A 20,679-nucleotide genomic window follows, 5' to 3' on the forward strand; every position below is an offset into this window, starting at 1 on the left:
GGCGAAGGGCAGTAGGAAGCCAGGGGATTGGGGAGCCTTTAAAGACCAACAGAGGGCAACAAAAAAAAAATAAGGAGGGAGAAGATTAATTATGAGGGTAAGCTAGCCAGTAATATAAAGGAGGATTGTAAGAGTTTCTTTAGAAACATAAAGGGTAAAAGAGAGGCAAAAGTGGACATTGGACTGCTGGAAAATGAAACTGGACAGACAGTAGTGGGGAACAAGGAAATGACTGAGGAACTGAATAATTACTTTGCGTTAGTCTTCATGGTGGGAAACACGAATAACATCCCAAAAATTCAAGAGAATCAGGGGGCAGAGGTGAGTATGGTGGCCATCACCAAGGAGAAAGTGCTAGCAAAACTGAAAGGTCTGAAGGTGGATAAGTAAACTGGACCAGATGGACTACACCACAGAGTTCTGAAGGAGGTAGCTGAAGAGACACTGGAGGCGTTATTAGTGATCTTTCAGGAATTACTGGAGTCGGGGAGGGCCCAGAGGACAGGAAAATTGCTAATCTAACCCCCCTGTCTAAGAAAGCAGTAAGGCAAAAGATAGGGGTGGCATGGTGGTTCAGTGGTTAGCACTGCTACCTCACAGCGCCAGGAACCCGTGTTCGATTCCACCCTTGGGCGACTGTCTGTGTGGAGATTGTACATTCTTCCCATGATCGTGTGGGTTTCTGCTGGGTACCCCGGTTTGCTCCCACAGTCCAAAGATGTGCAGGTTAGGTGGATTAGCTATGCTAAATTGCCCAAAGTGTCTAGGGTGGGAAATGCAGGGATAGGGTAAGGGGTGGGTCTGGGTGGGATGCTCTGCAGAGGGCCAGCATGGACTTGATGGGCCAAATGCCCTGCTTCCACACTGTAGGGATTCTATGAATCTATGGGAAATTATAGGCCGAATGGCCTGACCTCAGTTGTTGGTGAGATTTTGGAGTCCATTGTGAAGCATGAGTTTTCTGAATACTTGGAAGACCATGGAAAAATAGGGCAAAGTCAGAATGGTTTCATCAAGTGGATGTCACGCCTGACAAATCTGTTAAAATTCTTTGTCTAGCCTGCTCGTTACCTCCTCAAAGGAGAGCCAATGGATGTTGTCTACTTAGACTTCCACAAGGCCTTTGACATGGGGCCGCACAGAAGGCTGCAATGTAACAGCACATTAGAGGCAAGACACTAGCATGGAAAGAAGATTGGCTGTCTGGCAGAAAGCAGTGGGGACAAAAGGGTCCTTCTCAGGATGGCAGCCAGTGACTAATGGTGTTCCACAAGAGTCAATGTTGAGACCACAACTTTTCACTTTATACATTAATGATCTAGATGAAGGAACTGAGGGCATTCTGGCTACGTTTACAGATGAGACAAAGACAGGTGGAGGGACAGATAGTGTTGAGGAGGCAGAGAGGCTGCAGAAGGATTTATACAGGTTAGGAGAGTGGGCAAAGAAGTGGCAGATGGAATACAACATGGGAAAGTGTTAGGTAGGAAGAATAGAGGCATAAACTATCCCCTAAAAGGGAAGAAAATTCAGAAATTTAAAGTGCAAATGGACTTGGGAGTCCTTGGCCAGGATTCTCTGAAGGTTTACTTGCAGGTTGAGTCGGTAGTTAGGAAGGCAAATACAAAGTTGGCATTTATTTTGAAAGGACTAGAATATAAAAGCAGGGATGTACTTCTGAGGTTTTATGAGTCTCTGGTCAGACCATATTTAGAATATTGTGAACAATTTTGGGCCCCGTATCTCAGGAAGGATATATTGGCTCTGGAGCAGGTCCAGAGGAAGTTCACAAGAGTGATCCCAGAAATGAAAGGCTTAACATAAGACGAACATTTAAGGACTCTGGGTCTGTACTCAATGGAGTTCAGAAGGATGGGTGGGGGATCTAATTGAAACTTACAGAATACTGAAAGGCCTGGATACAGCAGACGTTGGAAAGATATTTCCATTAGCAGGAGAGACTAGGGACAGCCTTAGAGTAAAGAGAAGACCCTTTCAGAATGGAGATGAGGAGAAACTTCTTCAGCCAGAGTGGTGAATCTTTGGAATTCATTGCCACAGAAGGCTTTGGAGGCCAGGTCATTGAGTATATTTAAGACATAGACAGATAGGTTCTTGATTGTTAAGGGGATCAAAGGTTATGGGGAGAAGGCGGGAGAATGGAGTTGAGAAATCTATCAGCCATGACTGAATGGCAAAGCAGAAGTGATGGGCCGAATGGCCTAATTTCTGCTCCTATGTCCTACGGTCCACTTGGCCTCCCAGGTGGTGTTCCAACTTCCAATTATATGTAGTTAGTATTTACAGCGTACTGCTGAATTCAGTCTAAAGCTATGGGCAGCACTGCCTGTCCCCTTGAAATTGACCTAGCAGGGTTTTGTGGTGCGTTATTATTAGAACTTTAGGCCCATAAAGGTATCGGTAGAACTTCCTGATTCCAAATATGACTGCCAAACCTTCCTTCTCTATCTGGGAGCATATACGCTCTGCATTACCCAAAGTCCTAGATGTATACGCTAATGGGCATTTCTCTCCATTGGGCTACCTATCAGCTAATACTACTCCAAAGCCATATAGGGAGGCATCGCATATCAATACTAGGTCTCGCTTAGGATCACAGTGTGCCAACACCTTAGAGGATGAAAACTGTTTCTTCACTTCCCTGAAAGCTATTGCTTGGCCATGCAACCATTTCCAAGGTTGACCCTTTAAAAGTTGATACAACTGGATGGAGGCCAGGTTATGTATAAACTTTCCGTAATAATTCACCAGCCCAAGGAAAGACATAAGCTCCGGTACAAATGTGACAGCCAGGGCACATTTGATCGCCCTCATTTTATCTTCCAAAGGGTGTAACCCAGTCTTGTCAACTCAATCCCAATCAAGGAACTCATATTCTATGCGGTCCACCTAAATGACCTCATTAAAATCACCACATACTCCACATTTGATTTTAGCAACCGGTGTAAAGAAATGTCTCATTTCCCCTCTTGTATTTTTACAAATTCTTTTTCACTTGCATGTTTGGACTAATTTGTCAGGTAAATTATTTTCTCTTTTCTTGCTCCATTAAATACTCTCAATTTTGGATATCTACATTAGGTCTTCCTTTCATACTATTCCAGAAAATCCCTACAATACCATCTTCAGGACCCTGGCATTCTTTCTTAAAACAAGTATGGAGGTCAGAACTGTACATGATTCTGTTTGGACTTTAGCCAGAGAATTGTGTAAATTTTTTGCACCACTTTCTTCTTTCTATTCTCAATGTCTGTATTTATGACACCAAGTATACCATTAGCTTTCTTACCTGCATTTTCAACTTACCTGGTCACTTTCAAAGATTAGTAAATATGCACCAAGGCCTCTATTCTATCGATGTAGAACCCATTAGATTCAACTGTTTTGCAATATTTATAATCTTCCAAAGAGCAAAATCTATAATAAATTGTATCTGCCATGTGGTTACCGATTTAGTCAGTTAGTCCTTCTGATCTCTATTATACTCACTATTTACTACAGGCATGTTTTAAACGTCCACCTAGGTCTACTGCACTTATATAAAAGAAAGCTTATTTACTGCTTTCCACTTTGTTTCAGTCTATACCAGAGGACATAGGTTTAAGACGAGAGGGAAAAGATTTAAAAAGGACCTAAGGGGCAACTATTTTACACAGAGGGTGGTGCATGTATGGGATGAACTGCCAGAGGAAGTGGTGGAGGCTGGTACAATTACAACATTTAAAAGGCATCTTGATGCGTTTATGAAAAGGAAGGGTTTAGAAGAATGTGGGCCGAATGCTGGCAAATGGGACTAGATTAATTTACGATATCTGGTGGGCATGGACAAGTTGGACTGATGGATCTGCTTCCATGCTGTACAGCTCTATAACTCGATCTGCTCTAGTTCCCTCCACAAAATCACTGAAATTGAGTCCCAAAATGTTGAGTATTATCTGACATTTGTGTCCCTTTCCACTATTTTGAAATTCCTTATCCCTCCATAATAATATATTTCTAGCAGGAATTTTGAGTTCTCATTCATCCAAGTCGAAACCACAACTCTGGCTATTACATTAGGACTCTAAATTGAAACTTGGGTCTGCAGTTCAACCACCTTGTGTAATACGCCTTGTATTAATACACATACATTTTAACACCATCTTAACTACTTTGTTTCTATTCCATTATTTGTTGTTCTGTTGCAATTTGTTCTTCATTGTTTTCTCTGCATCAGGTCTCTGCTGCTGGGTCCTGGTGCCATCTAAATCCACCCTGTACCACTAGGTGTCACTGTGGAGAAGTTAAAGGTCTTAGCCCTATTCGGCTGTTTTTGCTTTTTTAATAACCAAAATGCCTCTTGCCCCAAGAACCAGAAGACTTCATTGCTGGACCTCTTTTATGCCAGGTGCTCACCACCATCATCTTCCAGTTAGTACATGGGAAGTAACAGAGAGACCATTACCTTTGGAGCTACTTTACATCTTTTCCCTAGATCATTCTGCCTGTAGAATTCAATTCTATCCTACCAACATGATCACAACTTCTAGCTGTTTCCCTTCTTGAAGAACTTGATACTTTTTTTCTTTTAGAAAGCACATTTAACTGTTCAGTTAGCTGTGAAACTAACTTCAAAAAACACTAACCATTAAAAAAATTCTAACTCTAACTGAACAACAGCCACTCTAAATTTACCCCAAGACGTGGACACAGTATCCCAGATACACCTTCTATGCAGGTTACAATGTTCCTTCTTCAGTTTCATCCCTCTATGGTTGTTTTGGTATGCTCTCAACTACTCCTGAAATATCTGTATACGTAAGAGCATGAAACCTCCACAAAAATAACCATGCCAAAGCAAGTACTAAATTGTGTACAAGATTGAGCTATTTTCTCTACTTCTGAGCAATGAACATTTGGCAATTTGACCAAAATTCAATGTTTGAAATTCATGCAAAAAACCAGCTACAATTATGCATATAGTCACATCACTGGGTGTGTGCTGGGAGCAGGGGGAAAGAGAGTGGGGAAGAGAGGGAGACAGAGAGAACTTTAGGCATGCAGAATGCTGTTTATTGGTCTGTTAATGTTACTCAAAATGACAAATGTACAGATTTTTTAAGCATTAGAAACACCATTAAACATAAAGATGATTTTCAGGTGAACTTAATACTGAAATTAAAATTACCTTCCAGAACAAAATACTGCAATGGCGACAGAACTGTAGGGCATCACCATATTGCTCCTTTTTTGGACAATATTTTTGTAGTGTGAAATACATAAGCTTCCAGTCAACACAACCATTCTCAGTCAGAATCAGGTGTCTGCAGAACTACAAAGGATGTTAGATATAAATTTTGACATAACTTCATGCTTAAAAAAAATTCTTAAGAAGTTACTTATTGATGAGACAAGAGTATTGAAAGAAATGGAGCGGACATGGCGTAAATGGACTTTCAGAAGGTGATGGATAAAGTGCCATGCAACAGGTTTGTCAGCAAAATTGAAGCCCACGAAAGAAAATGATCAGTGGCAAGGGTAATGCTCCAAGTCTTCTTTTATTAGTTAAGGTTTCATTTGCATGAAAAGACAGCTGGTGAATAATTAGCCTTGGTAATGATGGCTAGGTTGAAAAGAAACTCAAGATAACAAGATGTAGAGCTGGATGAACACAGCAGGCGAGGAGCAGGAAAGCTGACGTTTTGGATCAAGACCCTTCTTCAGACCTGAAAACTCAGCTTTCCTGCTCCTTTGATGCTGCTTGGCCTGCTGTGTTCATCCAGCTCTACACCTTGTTATTTCAGATTCTCCAGCATCGGCAGTTCCCACTATCTCTGAATCAAATGGATAAGATCCCTTGCAATAGTGGAAGAGCAACTATTAGATAGTCAAAACAACTACAGCGCAAGGTGGCGCTGGGCTTTTACTTTAACCTTTGTTTTAATTAGGATATTTTAAGTGCAGGAGTTAATTAGTGTGTGAAAGTAGAATAGAAAATATTTTAGAGAACAAAATAATTTTTCAACACTCTTACAAAAGGAAGATGATCAGCTGAATGGGTGGCTATTACGAACAACTTATTAACAGGCCTTAACAACAGTCTTAGACATAGAGGAATAGATATAAATAAATGAAACTTTTGAGAGTCACATTGATGCTTAAATGGAATGTTGTTAGCAGGATAATATTGGTCAGACAAATGCAATAAGGAAAATAAAAGAGACAGAGCCAGAAAATAAATATAAAGCTAAGGAAGCTAACAACAGGTGAATGGCAAAGGCATAATTTTTATTCCAAAAAGTTAGACAAAGATCTCAAAACTTCACTGGATATTTTGAAATAAAGTAAATCTTTGTAGGACCATTAAAGCCTTATCAATGTATCTATGCTTCCAAAAAAAAGTGTGGACACTAGATTAAAGAAAGAGACTTTGGGACAGCTCAGTGATACAGGTGGGACAGAACTCTTGACTCTTCCTTCAAAAATTGCTGAGGGATTTCAGAAGTCAACATCTTACCTGATCTGGACTAGTACCCGTTGTTATTTATCACGGTCATATGTTTTTGCTGTACAGCCACTGCATTATATACCAACTTAAATCAACTTACAAAAGCCCACCATACTGGTTGTACTCAATCTTCCTGACAATAATTAATATCTAAATCAATCACAAGTATCTTTTAAACATTATAAATTATTACACCGAATTACAAGAAACAAACAGTGGTGTTAAAGAATATTTTTGGACTGCACAAGGTATAATTGTTTCAAAACAACCTGTTCAGATACACATCTGGAAATTGAGCCCGGGTCTTCTAACTCAAAGGTAGGGGCATTGCCACTATTACAAGAACCCTCAAATAAGCAGAAACAGCTACACTTTGATTTTAGATTTTGATGGAAATCTGCAAGATATTTGGTGGGATTCTCAGGGGTTGATATTAGGTCCACCTCTTTTTACCTGATCTATTTTAACAACTTAGGCTTAAGTGTAGAGGGCACACTTACAAAATTTACAGATGGTAAAATTTGGAAATAGTGAACAGTGAGGATAGAAACAGACTTCAAAAGGACTAGGAATGGACTTTTGAATGGGTGGCCGGGTGGCAGAATGAAATTTAATACACAGAATTGCAACTTGATACTACTTGTTTGGAAGAAGAGGAAAGGCAATATGAAATACGTGAATAAAATTCTACAAAAGGACCTGGAAGCATGGGAGGACAAATAGCTGAAGGTGGCAAAGGTTAAGAAGATATGGAGGAATCTTTGGCTTTATAAATAGAAGCATAGAGTACAGATGCAAGAAAGTTGAGAACTTTTATAAAACACTGGTTCAGTTTCAACTGAAACATTGTTAAGGCATTAGAAAGGAAGAAGAAAAGATTTATGCAAACAGCTAGAGAAATAAGGGACTTCAGTTACATGAATTGATGGAGTGGTGGGGCCATTTCCTTTAGCGAAGGTTGAGAGAAGACTTGATAGACATGTTCAAAATAATAAGGGGTCTGAACAGAGTAGACAGTGAGAAACTGTTCCCAATGCCACACAGCATGACAACCAAAGTTCACTGAATCAAGGTGGTTGGCAAAGTAATCCAAAATACATGACAGTGTGATCAAAGTTCACAATACAGTTACAATTTGCGAACTTAGGTTCTAACATGGAGGGAGAATGGAGTTTAATTTTCAGTTATGGAGTCATAGAGAATTGTACAGCACAGAAACAGACCTTTCGGTCCAACTCATCCATGCTGACCAGATATCCGAGATTAATCCAGTCCCATTCACCAGCATTTGACCTATATACTTCTAAACCCTTTGTATTCTTGTTCCCATCTAGATACCTTTTAAAATGCTGGAATTATACCAGCTTCCACCACTTCCTCTGGCAGCTCATTCCATTCATGTACCACACTCTGCATGGAGAAGTTGTCCCTTAGGTCCCCTTTAAATATTTCCTGTTTCACCTTAAACCTATGCTCTCTAGTTTTGGACTCCCCTAATCTCGGGAAAGTGAAGGTCTAACTTTCTATTAAAAATAAAAAGATCAAAAGTAATTCTGAACATCGGAGTTCAAAGTAGCATTCACAATTGTTTTTCATCTTTCTTTACTTCGCATTCTGTTCGTAACTTTACAATGAATTAAATACTTAAATTCATTTTTCCTGATTTAGGCTCTGCATATCTCAGCAAGTATTCTCAAATCTTATTGTATGAAGAACTATGATGTTGCTTGCACACATACCATAGATTCAGTACAGATGGTTCTAGGTTAGATATCTAACAAAGATTAATGGTTAATAGCCCATAAAAGGCATGGATACCCCCAACCCCATTAAAAAAAAGTGAATGGACAGCATCAAATCTTTCAGTTTTGAAGTAATATCACTAATGTCAAATGGGTAGACATATTAATGCACCATAAGTGAGGAAAAAAAGACTACATTTTTGACATGACCACGAGGACAAGGAATACATGAAAGTTCCTACCATGAATGGTGTCAAGTGGATGGAACTGGAGGAGTCATACCACAGAAGACAGCTACAGTTCTGACTGCAAAGTGCCACAATGAAATCCAACACTCACTCTGATAATAGCAGTTATCCAAAATACAGAGGCAATGTACGCTTGCAAAATACTGAAGTAGTGACTCTATGTACAGTTACTTAGCTTTTACTAGTCTCATTTTTCATACATATTCTAGGAGCAAAACTGTATTTTAAAAATAAAATACGTACTTATGTACAGTATTAGGTCTATGATGGATTTTCTGCATTTTGTTAGGTTGTTTGTGGCTTCATCTGATAGATTTACCTGTGTTTCTGCAAAATGGTACTGGCAAAGTTTTTTCCACAGATGTCTATCTTCACTGAGCATGTGCAGAGTAGAAGTCACCTGACCTAAACTGACAATATCCAGACCATCAGAAAACCTATATAGGATGCTGTTCTGCATGTGAAGTGGAAGGTCACTCAGTGTTGCTCCATTATTCATTTGCTGTAAACGCAAAGAAGAAAAATTACTGCCATTAGGTTCATCCAAAAAGGGAGAAAGCAATATACATCGGGGCTTTTATAATCTTCCAGAACTGTAGCATACCACACTGAACTGTCGCATCTAAATCACAATGAGGGAAAACACACCAGCTCCATCTCACAAGCAGCTTTGGAAATGCACGTTCCTCATCAAGGTATTGAGTACAGTAAAAGGTTATGGGACTTGAGAATAGCCAAGGGCTGAAGACCTTGTGCTCCGGAACTTACTGCATCAAGTTATTTCTACAGTTAAATCATTGGCACCTATCAGAAGTGGAAAATTGGACAGGGATGCCTTGTCCAACAACCTTTGCTGTTCTCAAGACGGTGCTCTTATCAGGTAGCACTTACACACAAATACTTTGCCAGGACACACTACAGGACCTCATTACAGCTCTAGGCCAAATATAGACAAAAAGGTGTTGAATTCCAGAGGGTAAAAATTAAATACATCTGATATCAAGACAGCATCTAATTGTGTGTGACACTAAGAAACCCTAATGAAATTGTAATGAATGGATTTTTTTTTTTTTAATTTTCACTGTCTGGATCATATTGAATGGATTATTGAAGGCCAACCATTCCTGTCCCAGGAATTTCTCAAGGTACTACATCTAAGCATTTTCAGAGGCTTTATCAATGACTTCCCCACTATCATAAAAGTCAAAAAAGTGTAAAGTTCACTGATAACTGTAGTGTTCAGTTCAATTTATAACTCCTCAAATATTGAAGCAGCATGTGTCAAATGCAGCAAGATTTGAACAATAGTCAAGTTTGGGTTAATAAGTGGCAAGTAACATTTGCATAACGCAATAAAAACCAAAAGAACTGTGGATGCTGTAAATCAGGAACAAAACCAAAATTGCTAAAAAAGTTCAGCAGTTGTGGGGTCCCCAAGTGGAAAATGAGGTGTTGTCCCACCAGCATCCACATCCAGAAGATTATCAGACGCCATTTCCGCCACCTCCAGCAGGATGCCACCACCAGGCACATATTCCCCTCCCCTCCCTTGTCCGCCTTCCGCAGGGACCGTTCCCTCCAGGACACCCTGGTCCACGCTTCCTTCACCCCCAACACTTCCCCACAGCCCTACAGCACCTTCCCCTGTAACCGGCGAAGGTGCAACACCTGCCCATTTACCTCCTCCCTCCCCAGTATCCAAGGGCCCAAACATACCTTCCAGGTGAAGCAACACTTCACCTGCACTTCCCAGAATCTAGTCTACTGCATTTGCTGCTCACAATGTGGTCTCCTCTACATTGGGGAAACAAAGCATAGACTTGGCGACTGCTTCGCAGAACATCTACGTTCTGCTCACAAAAAAGACCCTGTACTACCTGTTGCCTGCCATTTCAATGCACCACCCTGCTCCCTGGCCAACATCTCTGTCTCTGGCTCGCTGCAGTGTTCCAGTGAAGCCCAACGCAAGCTGGACAAACAACACCTCATTTTCCGCTTGGGGACTCTACAGCCCTCTGGACTCAATATTGAATTCAATAATTTTAGGGCCTAAACTCTCCCATGTCCCAGCCCCCTACCCCACACACCAGGCCTTGTTATCACATGGCCTGCCATTACACACCTCCTGTTGTTAGTCACTAACAGTCCCCATTAACAACTATTCACCCTCCCAGGCTGGTCGTTAGCAACTGTCTTTCTCTCTCTTTGGGCTCTATCCTATCATTTACTTCCTACCCCACCCACCTCCCCATTTTCTGCATATAAAGTGACGTTTTCCCAGCCACTACCAGTTCTGAGGAAGGGTCACCGGACCCGAAATTTGCATAACGCAAGTGTCAGATAATCTTCAGTAAAGAAAGAGAGAGTCTAACTACTTGTTCCAGAGAATATCATCTGGATCTTCCTCGATCGACATTCCGGATAATGATGATTGAAGAGAACCTGAACTGAACCAGCCATATAGAGAATGCAACTACAAGAACAGATCAAAAGTTGGGAATTTGGTAGCAAATGAGTTACAACCCAACTTGCCCACCATCTGCAAAGCACAAGTCAGGAGTGTGATGGAATAATCTCCACTAGCTTGTATGACTGCAGCACCAACAACACAAGCTCAACATCATCCTGGACAAAACAGCTGACTTGATCGACACCTCATCTATCACCTTCAACATTAACTCCCTGCACCACCTTTGCTACATGATTGCAGTGAGCACCATTTGCAACTGCATTACAATATTCTAAAGTTTCTTTAATAGCACCTTCCAACTGTAAACCTCTTTCACTTAGAGCAACAAGGCAGCAGATTCAAGGAAACGTCATCAGAAAGTTTCCCTAAGCTGTGCACCATCCTGATAATGTATTACATATTTTAAAAAAAAATCCTTCCCCATTGCTACATCTGGATGTAGCAACATCACGCAAGATTGCAAAATATTTAAGAAATAAAACAAAGAACTGTGAAGCTGGAGGTCTGAAACAAAAACAGAAATTGCTGGCAAAACTCAACAGGTCTGGCAGCATTTGTGAGAAGAAAGCAGAATTAATGTTTCGAGTCTGGTGACTCTTCATCAGAACTGCCATTGATATGGCCAGACCTGCTAAGTTCTGCCAGCAATTTCTATTTTTGAAAAAGTTTAAGAAAGTAGCTCACCAATCACCTTCAAGGACAATTATGGTGAGCAATAAATGCTGGCTTCATCAGTAATACCCAAATCATATAAAAATATTTTTAAAATTCCTTTTACGTGCGAGGCTACCTGATGCCCAGCAAACCAGCCTCTATGAATGAGCAATGAAAACAAAAACATCAAAATGGAAAAACAGAAAGCCAGTAGATATTTCATGCAGATTGCCACTTTAGCCTGTCTTTTAAAGTAAGAATGGAGTTCTGTATTTCTGAGAGGAGATTCCGCTCAGATCTCCTTCGGAAATGCAGAGCTATACTTCCATTCTGACAGATTTTTCATTGCACAAAACTCTCAAAGGAAGGCAACCCATGCCCCTTTTTCACAAGAGTCAGCTGCTGTATTTTGAAATTTAAACAATTTTGACAGCTTCTGTCAAAGAGTAACTGTGTAAGGTAAGCTCGATATTAGTGTGCTGCAGGGTAGGGCGGGAAGGGTACTAGATAGGTAAATGGTATGGAGATGGTGCTGAGGGTATGTGTGCAAGTTAAGGATAGGGTCAGTTTAATAATTACTCAGAAGTTAGATAGTGTATTTGAAATTTTTTCCTGTGTAGCTATATTACTTAATTTCAGGAGTCACCTGAAGTTTCCAATTTAAGAAAAATTTTGGAGGGTTCCAGTCATAGAAAAATTGCCCAGGAGGAAAATTCAACTTCACTTGCAATTCCTTCAAAGTATGCTTATGATGTGAATTCGCCAGTGTCCCTATGCATAGCTCAAAATTTACACTGGAACAACTGTCCAGCCAATGTAAAACGTACCCAAACGTACATTTGATTAACCCGCAGCCAGACAGCAGATTGCCTGCTTATCCCCAGATCCACCTGCAAACCAGAAGTAGGTAGAATGAACATTAGAAAGATGTTAGCCTCCCATTCCTCCATTCTTGTTGCCATTTGCAGGCTAAGCCAAAGACAAAATGATCTGCCTGTGACAAGGCATGGTATCTTCCATTATGGAATCCAAGTCCAGAGCCCACTTCTGCCTGGGAGCAGGTTGAGGTTTCTCATGTGATTTTACCAGCTCATTATGTATGCATGTGTGAGCTGAATGGCAAATCTAAACATACAGATACATGACAAAATTATCCATTGCCCAGGATATTTATGTATATTGGCATTCTTTAGTCAACTCCCTTTCAGCAAGTTTTTTTATGACTGCCTTGTCATGACAGACAACTAATCCCACCCCCCACCAATTCCAGACAGGAAAGTAGGAAGTCTCAGTACTTCAGACCTTACCTTCTTCCATCTGGGCTCCTTAAGGATTGCATCTCTCCCTTTCTTCATGACTGCACACATACACCAGACAATCAAATCCCAAAGCAGTACACAACATATTGTAGTTCCTTGACTTCATAGGAACTCAGTGGAATAAAATGCCTCAAGTGCTGGTATGATGCTGTTTCATTGAGAACAGAATCTGGCATGGTTCTCTAGCCACTGGCCTCAAGATTAACAGAGATACTTTTTAGTTGGCCACAAATTTTAAGTGTCAATTCACCTGACCAAGAAACTGCCCACTTTGGGTGGTGTTGTTGCACCAGTGCCTGTGGCTTTCATTCAACAATATGGTGCGATTCATGCTCATCATCAGAACAAGTATGTTTAAACCTCTTGGGCACCCACCAAATTCCCATCCTCTTTAACGAACACTGCCCTATCATTCCTGTTACGCTTGTTCTTGAAAATCTTGACATATTTTGTGTGTTTAACAGCAGGACACACTATCAGTGGAGATATCCTTAAAAACACTCCTCTGTCATGAGCGTAGTTATGCTACCCAAGCTATGTCACTTATGTGGATGATTCAGCATTACTGAACAGCACTTTGTACAGCAAACAGGAATGGCAAGCAAATCAAAATGAACAAGAAATGAGACATGCAAGCAAATAATATATTTTTCAGCTACTAGGATCATATCACAACTGACTGCAGGAGCTGGCAAACAATAATGCCATATGTTCCAAACATTTTGCACTAATCTGAATTAGCAAAAGCTGAAAGGTAACCACATTGCAATCAACTTGCAGGACAGCTCTAACCTCATAGAAAACTTAGTTTCAGTACAATCAGAACAAAAAAACACAAATTACACGATAAGGTCCAAAGGGAACAGGCGAACCTGATACTCTAAGAGCACAATCCTGCCTTTCAACTAAAAACATTTATGTTATCCAAACTGTATGCAAAGCATCAGACTTGACACATAAAATTATTCTAATAATTTTGTGCTCAAAATGCAAATGACAATCATAAGATACTAACTGTAGCCATTGAGAAATTTGCGGAAAGGTTTGAGCCTCTCCAGAGAGGTCATACTCAAGATTTATCACAGTGACTGAAGCTTTTAACCAGATGCTCCTTCACAGGGAGTTGGACTTCCTCCCATTAATCAGCAATTCTTTGGTGAACATCAGACTCACACCCAGATCTCCTAACTCTCCCCTTAAAATGATGCTTCTACAAATATTTTCTACTTCTCACCTCTCTTCAAAATGAAACCTTGCAAGCTCATCCAGGCTTTGTCACCAAACACAAACATGAAAGCTTAGTGAGCAAGGAACCCGGATCCAGTCTACATGTATGGCAGGTTGATCCAGCCTTGCACAAGGCCGAACAGAAGGGCCACTTAGCTTGTTCACAGGCCAGTTATGTCACAAGTTTTCCAGACTTTCTGGGATGAAACCCAATTGTTTCTCCGCTTCTCTTTGTACTGCCAAATGATGTTGAAAATATTGGACTATCATCCAGCAGATGCTCAAAAAACAATTCATGACAGCTAGATACAAGTCTCAGGCTTGCAAAATGTACACATAAATACAGGACTACACTTAACTTGTCCAGAAGCAACTCCAGCGTGGTGACCAGGTTAAAGGGATAAGCCATGAATTCATGGTAATACAACATTCTGATCAACTACTAACATAAAAGATTCATAGATCTGATCAACAGGAAAGTTAAAACTAAAACAAGTAAGTAATCAATAAAAATGCAAGGTTAGTCCTCTCACCCGGGTAATTTGCAGATTATTTAACTGGTGTTGCCAATTCAGAATAGTTTCCATACGGCAAACCCAGATGTTAACGTTCCCAACAAGGACACACCTTCCCACCTCACGGATTAAGATGCAGAGGGCAGAACCCAAATCCTGAAGAAGGTTTTTGATTAGTCGAGGATTCTGCTGGTCTTCAAGCACTGTAAGAAAACCGGAAAAGCATACTTCAATGCTATATAACTAAGATTAAGAAGAAGGATAAAATTATAGCTGGATTAGATTTGCAGTGGTTTACAAATGATTGTTTCTGCTTTGAGTTTGTTCAGACCAATTAAAATCAACTGATGAGATGAATGTCGCTTCTCTTTTGCTAGTGACAAATGAGTTTTGGCAAGCATCAGCTCGGTTACTAGTATGTGCAAACAGTTTCAGATTTAATGTGAACAAAATCTTTATTTGGGAATCATTAAGCTGGTGGTGACGGAAGTGAAGGTAGTCCCCACAATTCTGATTTAGCTCATTTAAGCTAATCAAGAGAAATTTCATACTGAATTGGTATTATTTACCTGCCCAAAGACGATGTTCCACCGACAAAGCGGTTTCATTCGTTAGTAAAGACTACAGAGAACTTTAAAAAAAACTGGACTTGCATAGCATGAAACCTACCATAGTATTTACTATCAATGCTGAAAAGCTTCATAATTTAGAACAGCAACCTCTTTCAGGTGCGGTGTGCTTTAATTATCCAATTACCCAAGAAAGAATTTACTGGCTAAAGTCTTTTTCCAAGGGTGAGGAAATCAAAAACTGGACGGCATAGGTTTAAGGCGAGGGGGAAAAGATACAAAAGGTATAGAATTCATAAATATTCCTACTTTTAGAGATACTAAACATTTGAAGGTTGATTTTGGATATGGCAAGGAAGCAGCATGTTTGCAAAAGTACCGTCATAAATTTTAACATGTCAAAATTATATCAAAAGTGTAAAAATAACTATCTCTGTTTACTAATTAAGAACTCACAAGGTAAGGACAAAATCAATAATTCAAGGCTAAAAATTGCCATAGTTACAGAGGAAGAGGAAATAAAGCAAAATAGTTAATTGTTTTTATTAGTATGCTTTTAGCATCACCAAGAACCTAGAATCTAACTGTTAGTTAGATATACTAGTTACCTGTTACGTAGAAGACAACTCAATGTATCAATGAAAACAGGCAAGTTATACATTGTATAAATTACAACATTTCATATACTAAGTAATTTGTGAAACATTTTCTTCGTACAACCAGAAATACAAGAATTAAACTTAACATTTTTTTAAATAATCTTAGCTAACACCATATTGATTGAGGAAAAGATATATGGCAATGATTGGACAATTCATGACTGAAGTGGCTAAACTGATATTGCAGACTACACATTCATGTATTAAATCATTGGATGATGTAACTGATTAGTTTGTGAATTGCATAAAAATCAGGCAAAAAAACTGCTACATCTCCAGGAAACAGGAAACAAACAAGTCTATTAAACCACAACCAGAACCACAATCACCCAGCTACCTTGCTTGATATGCGGAAGCCAGTGTACAACAATCTGAGAAAATTCAAGAAGGGGAAATATAAATACCTAAAGGAAGCTCCACAATCACACAAGCAAGTGTGGTTGTGTATTGTGCTGACGCTAGGATTGCCGACCCTTACCGATTGCGAACAGTCTCCAAGAATTGAAGTTTGAACTTTTGAGCTCTGTTGAAGTTGTGTATGTGCACATACGTGTGTGCAACTTCATCCTCTAATTTCTTGTCACACCCTGGTATTAGCAGCATTGTCCATTTTCAATTTCAGACACATGCTGCTGGAATCTCCTTATGCCTGATCCTGCTCTACCACAGAAACATTTGTGCCTTTCACAATTTCACTCAAACCTTTCTCTCAACATACAGATAAGTTATGTTTTTCTTGAAGGTTGAAAGTTACAAACATTAGAAAGATAAAAATTACCCCATTTAATAGTCATTAGACTTTGACAGTATTGCAGGATTTTACAACTATTAATAAACAATTTGGACTTGATTAAGCAAGTAAGGAATTATATTATGTTTGCAATTAGTTTTTAAATAGTTTCTGAATGTCATTTTAATAAGCAAGGCTTATTTTAATTTTATGGCTCAAAATGCTTTGAGGTCAAGATAGCTTATGTTTTAAAACAGGTTTAATGAAAACTAAATATGTAACATGCCTATGGACATACGTATGCATATGTTACATAAAAACAAAGCCTTCAAAATTAGAAATGACAATGAATTTGTGGTATCTCATTTGGAACGTTTGGGATGATAGTTAATGACTAGGACATGACACTGCATGCACTAAAGATGATAGACAAAATTTGCTTTACTGGTACCATTTTATCGTTGCGGTGTAGTAAGCTACCGGGAATAAGTGGTGTAAAAAAGGGTTGATCTTATTGTGAAACTGACATGTGGAAAAATAAATCAGGTGACTGTAGGAAATGTGAGGGCCTTGGCTTTTTTTTTTTAAAAAGAAGTTAGAACAATAGAAGAAGAATGATTGAGTGGTCAGGCTCCTATGGTACCACGGTTTTAGCTTAGTTTTCAGTTGTTGGAGGTTTTGAAGTTGGTTATGAAAGCTGTCATACATCTTTCTCTCCCAGAATGTTCTCTTGGTGTTATTTCCCCCTGGACTGGAGAAACACCACGTAAGACAATCTATTTTACTGAATTTGCCTTTGCCAAGGGTGCGTTTTTCGGATGCTACCATAATGGAATAGTTACTGTTTAGCAGTTAAATAATCTATATTCTGTTAAGTTTTCCAATAGTTTTACCAATTCTTCTTTCTTTTGTTTGTATTTTAACCAGTTTACGAATAAAGTGTATTTTGCTTAAAGCCTAATAGTCTGACCAATCAAATCCCATCTCAAATGCAGCGCCCTACACTTGCCTGTAAACAAGATAAAGTAAGGGCCTTGGCTATCTCTTTGATATTTTGAGAGGGTTTGGTCTGGTTCATAACAAATTGGGGACTCTTGTCAACAACATTGTTATAGACTTAACCCTCTAAAATTGGCACAGGTTCAGAGAGATTGAAAGCCTGCTTAAAAGACAATATAATTGAAGTGAGTTGCAGTGAATGGAGCTCACCTATAGGGATAGTGCAGAAACCAGATGGTACCCAATGTTTGTGTGTCAACTACTGCAATGTCAATCTCATTATGAAATCACATTCGCATCCTATTCCACAGCTGTGTTGAGGAAGTGTTTTTCTAACTATACCTTAATACCTGGTAGGCACCTTTGTCAGAGAGAAGGAAGGAAATTTCGGCATTCGTGACACTGAATGGACTTTACCAGTTTCAAGTAATGCCATTTGGCATAAAAGATGAACCAGCCACATTTCAAAGACTAACAAATAAAGCCACACAATAGGATAATCCCAAAATGCTGTACATCGACGATCTGGTGATTTTTAATCACATGTGGAAGGAATATTTGGAGCATATATCGGAACCGTTCTAGCAACTTCAGAAAGTGGGTTTGGTAATAAATCTAAGACTTTGCTTGCAAAAGCCCAAGTCATGTTCCTAGGCCACGTCACTGGTCATAGACAGATGACCCGATGGGATATAAAAAGGTTATTGCGGAGTTTCCCATACCATTGATGAAGAGGGAAGTACTACGATTTCTGGGATGGAGTGGTTTTTAATTGGAAACTTGTACCAAATTTTAGCAGTGTGGCTGCTCCACTAACTGCCTTGAAGAAGTGCAGAAAATTTCAGTGGACAAAGGAATGTCAGAAGACATTTGGCAGCCTGAAAATGGTGTTAACCACCGCCCCAATGTTAGCCATACCTAATTATGGAAAGTCATTCAAGTTGGCTATCAATGCAAGTGACGTGGGTGTCGCTACTGTACTCTTGCAAGACGACAAGATAGAAAGACCTATTGGGCACTTTTTCAAAGTTGAATATTCATCAACAGAAATATTCCACAATCGAGAAGAGACTTTGAGTTTGGTGTTGACTTTGTAACGTTTCAACATTTATGTTGCCAGTAATGTATGTGAGACAATTGTATATAATGCTCATAACACCTTAACACTTTTGGAAAAATTTAAAAGTTAAAAATACCGGACTATTTAGATGAAGTTTATTGTTACAGCCATTTAAGTTGAAAATTATTCACATGGCAGGATGAGACAATGTAATTGCCAACGCGTCGTCATGAATTTGACGAAGGCAGACAAAGGTGTTCAGTGGCAGAAGAAAGCAACTGAAATGGACTGTGAGTATTGAATGTTTGCACGCTTAGAGTCAATGCAATGCATATGTACTGTAGTATACAAGTAGCATAATAAAGCCATCTTTGGATCTTGATGGTTTTTTTCTTAAGGGGCGTTTAAAGTTAGAACATAACAAACGGCATGAATAGTTAAGAGTCAGGATCCCACAGAACCAGAGTTTTAGTTTAGTTTTCAGTCATTGGGGTTTTGAAATTGGTTGTGAAAGCTGCCATTCATCTCTCTCTGCAGAATTTTCTCTTTGTGTTATTACCTCTGGAACTGGAGAAACACCGCATGTGAGACAATCTATTTTACTGCATTTGTCTTTGCCAAGAGCTTGCTCATGGGATATTATGACATTGGAACAGGTAAGCAGTTACTTCATCTATGGTTCTAGTAAGTTTTCCAACAAAGTTATACCAGTTCATCTGAGACCGAGTGGGCAATGACTGAGGATCACCGAACACTCTTGCGTGTGTGCGTGTAGAGAAAAGGAGATAGCAGGTGCGCAGGGCGGGGGGAGGAGTGACGGAGAGAGCGGAGGGGGGGGGAGCGGTGCGTCTCCTCCCTCCCTCCGGCCCCCCCCGACCCACTCCCTCCCTGACCACATCCTCTCCTCCTTCCTTCTCGTCCCCTCCCCCCCTCCCTCTCTCACCCTCCGACCTCACCCCCTCCCCCCCCTCTCTCCCCCCCCGATCCGCCCCCTCTCCCCCGCCGAACACGCCCTCTCCTCCCTCTTCCAACTGACTGCGCCCTCTCCTCCCTCATGACTGCGCCTCTCCTCCCTCTCTCCCTCCCTCCCCTCTGACCAAGCCCTCTCCCCTCTCTGCTTCTGACTGTGCTCTCTCCTCTCTCTTTCTCCCTTAGCGCACCCTCTCCTTCTCTCTCTCCCCCTCTGACTGGGCCCTCTCCTTCTGTCTCTCCCCCTGACCGCGCTCTCTCCTCCCTCTCTCCCCTCCGACTGCACCCTCTCCTCCCTCTCTCCCCTTCTTTGAACGCACCCTCTCCTCTCTCTCTCTCCCCCTGACCGAGCCCTCTCCTTCTCTCTCTATCCCCCTCTGACTGCGCCATCTGCTTCCCTCTTTCCCTCTGACCGCACCCTCTTCTTTCCTCTCTCCCTCTGACCGTGTCCTCTCCTTCCCTGTCTCCCTGCAACCACGCCCTCTCCTTCCCTCTCTCTCCCTCCCTCTGGCCGGACCCTCTCCTCTCACTCCCTCCCTGACCACATCCTCTCCTTCTCTCTCTCCCTCCCTTTGAACGTGCCCTCTCCTCTCTCTCCCCTTGACCACGCCCTCTCCTCCGTCTCCCCCTCTGACCGCGCCTTCTCCTTCCCCCCTCTCTCCCTCCCCCTGACCGTGCCCTCTCCCCTCTCTCTCTCTTCCTCTGACCACGCGGTCTCCTTTCCTCTCTCTCTCTCACTCATTCTCTCACTCTCCATCTGACCGCGCCTTCTCCTCTCTCTCACTCTCCCTCTCAACATGCCCTCTCCTCTCTCCCTCCCTGGCCCGCGCCATCGGCATCTCTCCCTCTCCCTCTCCTCCTTCTCTCTCTCTCCCCCTGACCGCACCTGCTCCTTTGCACTCTCTCCCTGCCTCCGACCACGCCCTCTCCACTTTCTCCCCCACCCACCCCAACCATGCCCTCTCCTTCTGTCCCGCCCTCTGACTGCGCCATCTCTCTCTCTCTCATCC

General features: G+C 40.9%; 1 protein-coding gene across 10 annotated transcripts in view; it reads right to left on the reverse strand.

Annotated features, from left to right (window-relative positions):
• fbxo25 (F-box protein 25) overlaps positions 1-20,679 on the reverse strand; it is a 184,702-nt gene that overhangs the window by 144,200 nt on the left and 19,823 nt on the right. For 5 of the 10 annotated variants that reach the window (XR_007262051.1, XR_007262050.1, XR_007262052.1 and 2 more), the window contains exons 6-8: positions 14,702-14,886; positions 8,818-9,000; positions 5,189-5,332 (exon numbers count right to left, since the gene is read on the reverse strand). Coding sequence is in view for 5 of the 10 variants with exons in the window: in XM_048596457.1 (XP_048452414.1) it covers positions 5,189-5,332; positions 8,818-9,000; positions 14,702-14,886 (512 nt within the window). In the remaining 5 variants the exon portion in view is untranslated. The remainder of the gene's footprint in view (positions 1-5,188; positions 5,333-8,817; positions 9,001-14,701; positions 14,887-20,679) is intronic. The other 5 variants (XR_007262053.1, XM_048596459.1, XR_007262054.1 and 2 more) reach the window with 3 other exon arrangements.

Source organism: Rhincodon typus, chromosome 5 (genome assembly GCF_021869965.1).
Source record: "Rhincodon typus isolate 14 chromosome 5, sRhiTyp1.1, whole genome shotgun sequence".
Lineage (NCBI taxonomy): Eukaryota > Metazoa > Chordata > Chondrichthyes > Orectolobiformes > Rhincodontidae > Rhincodon > Rhincodon typus.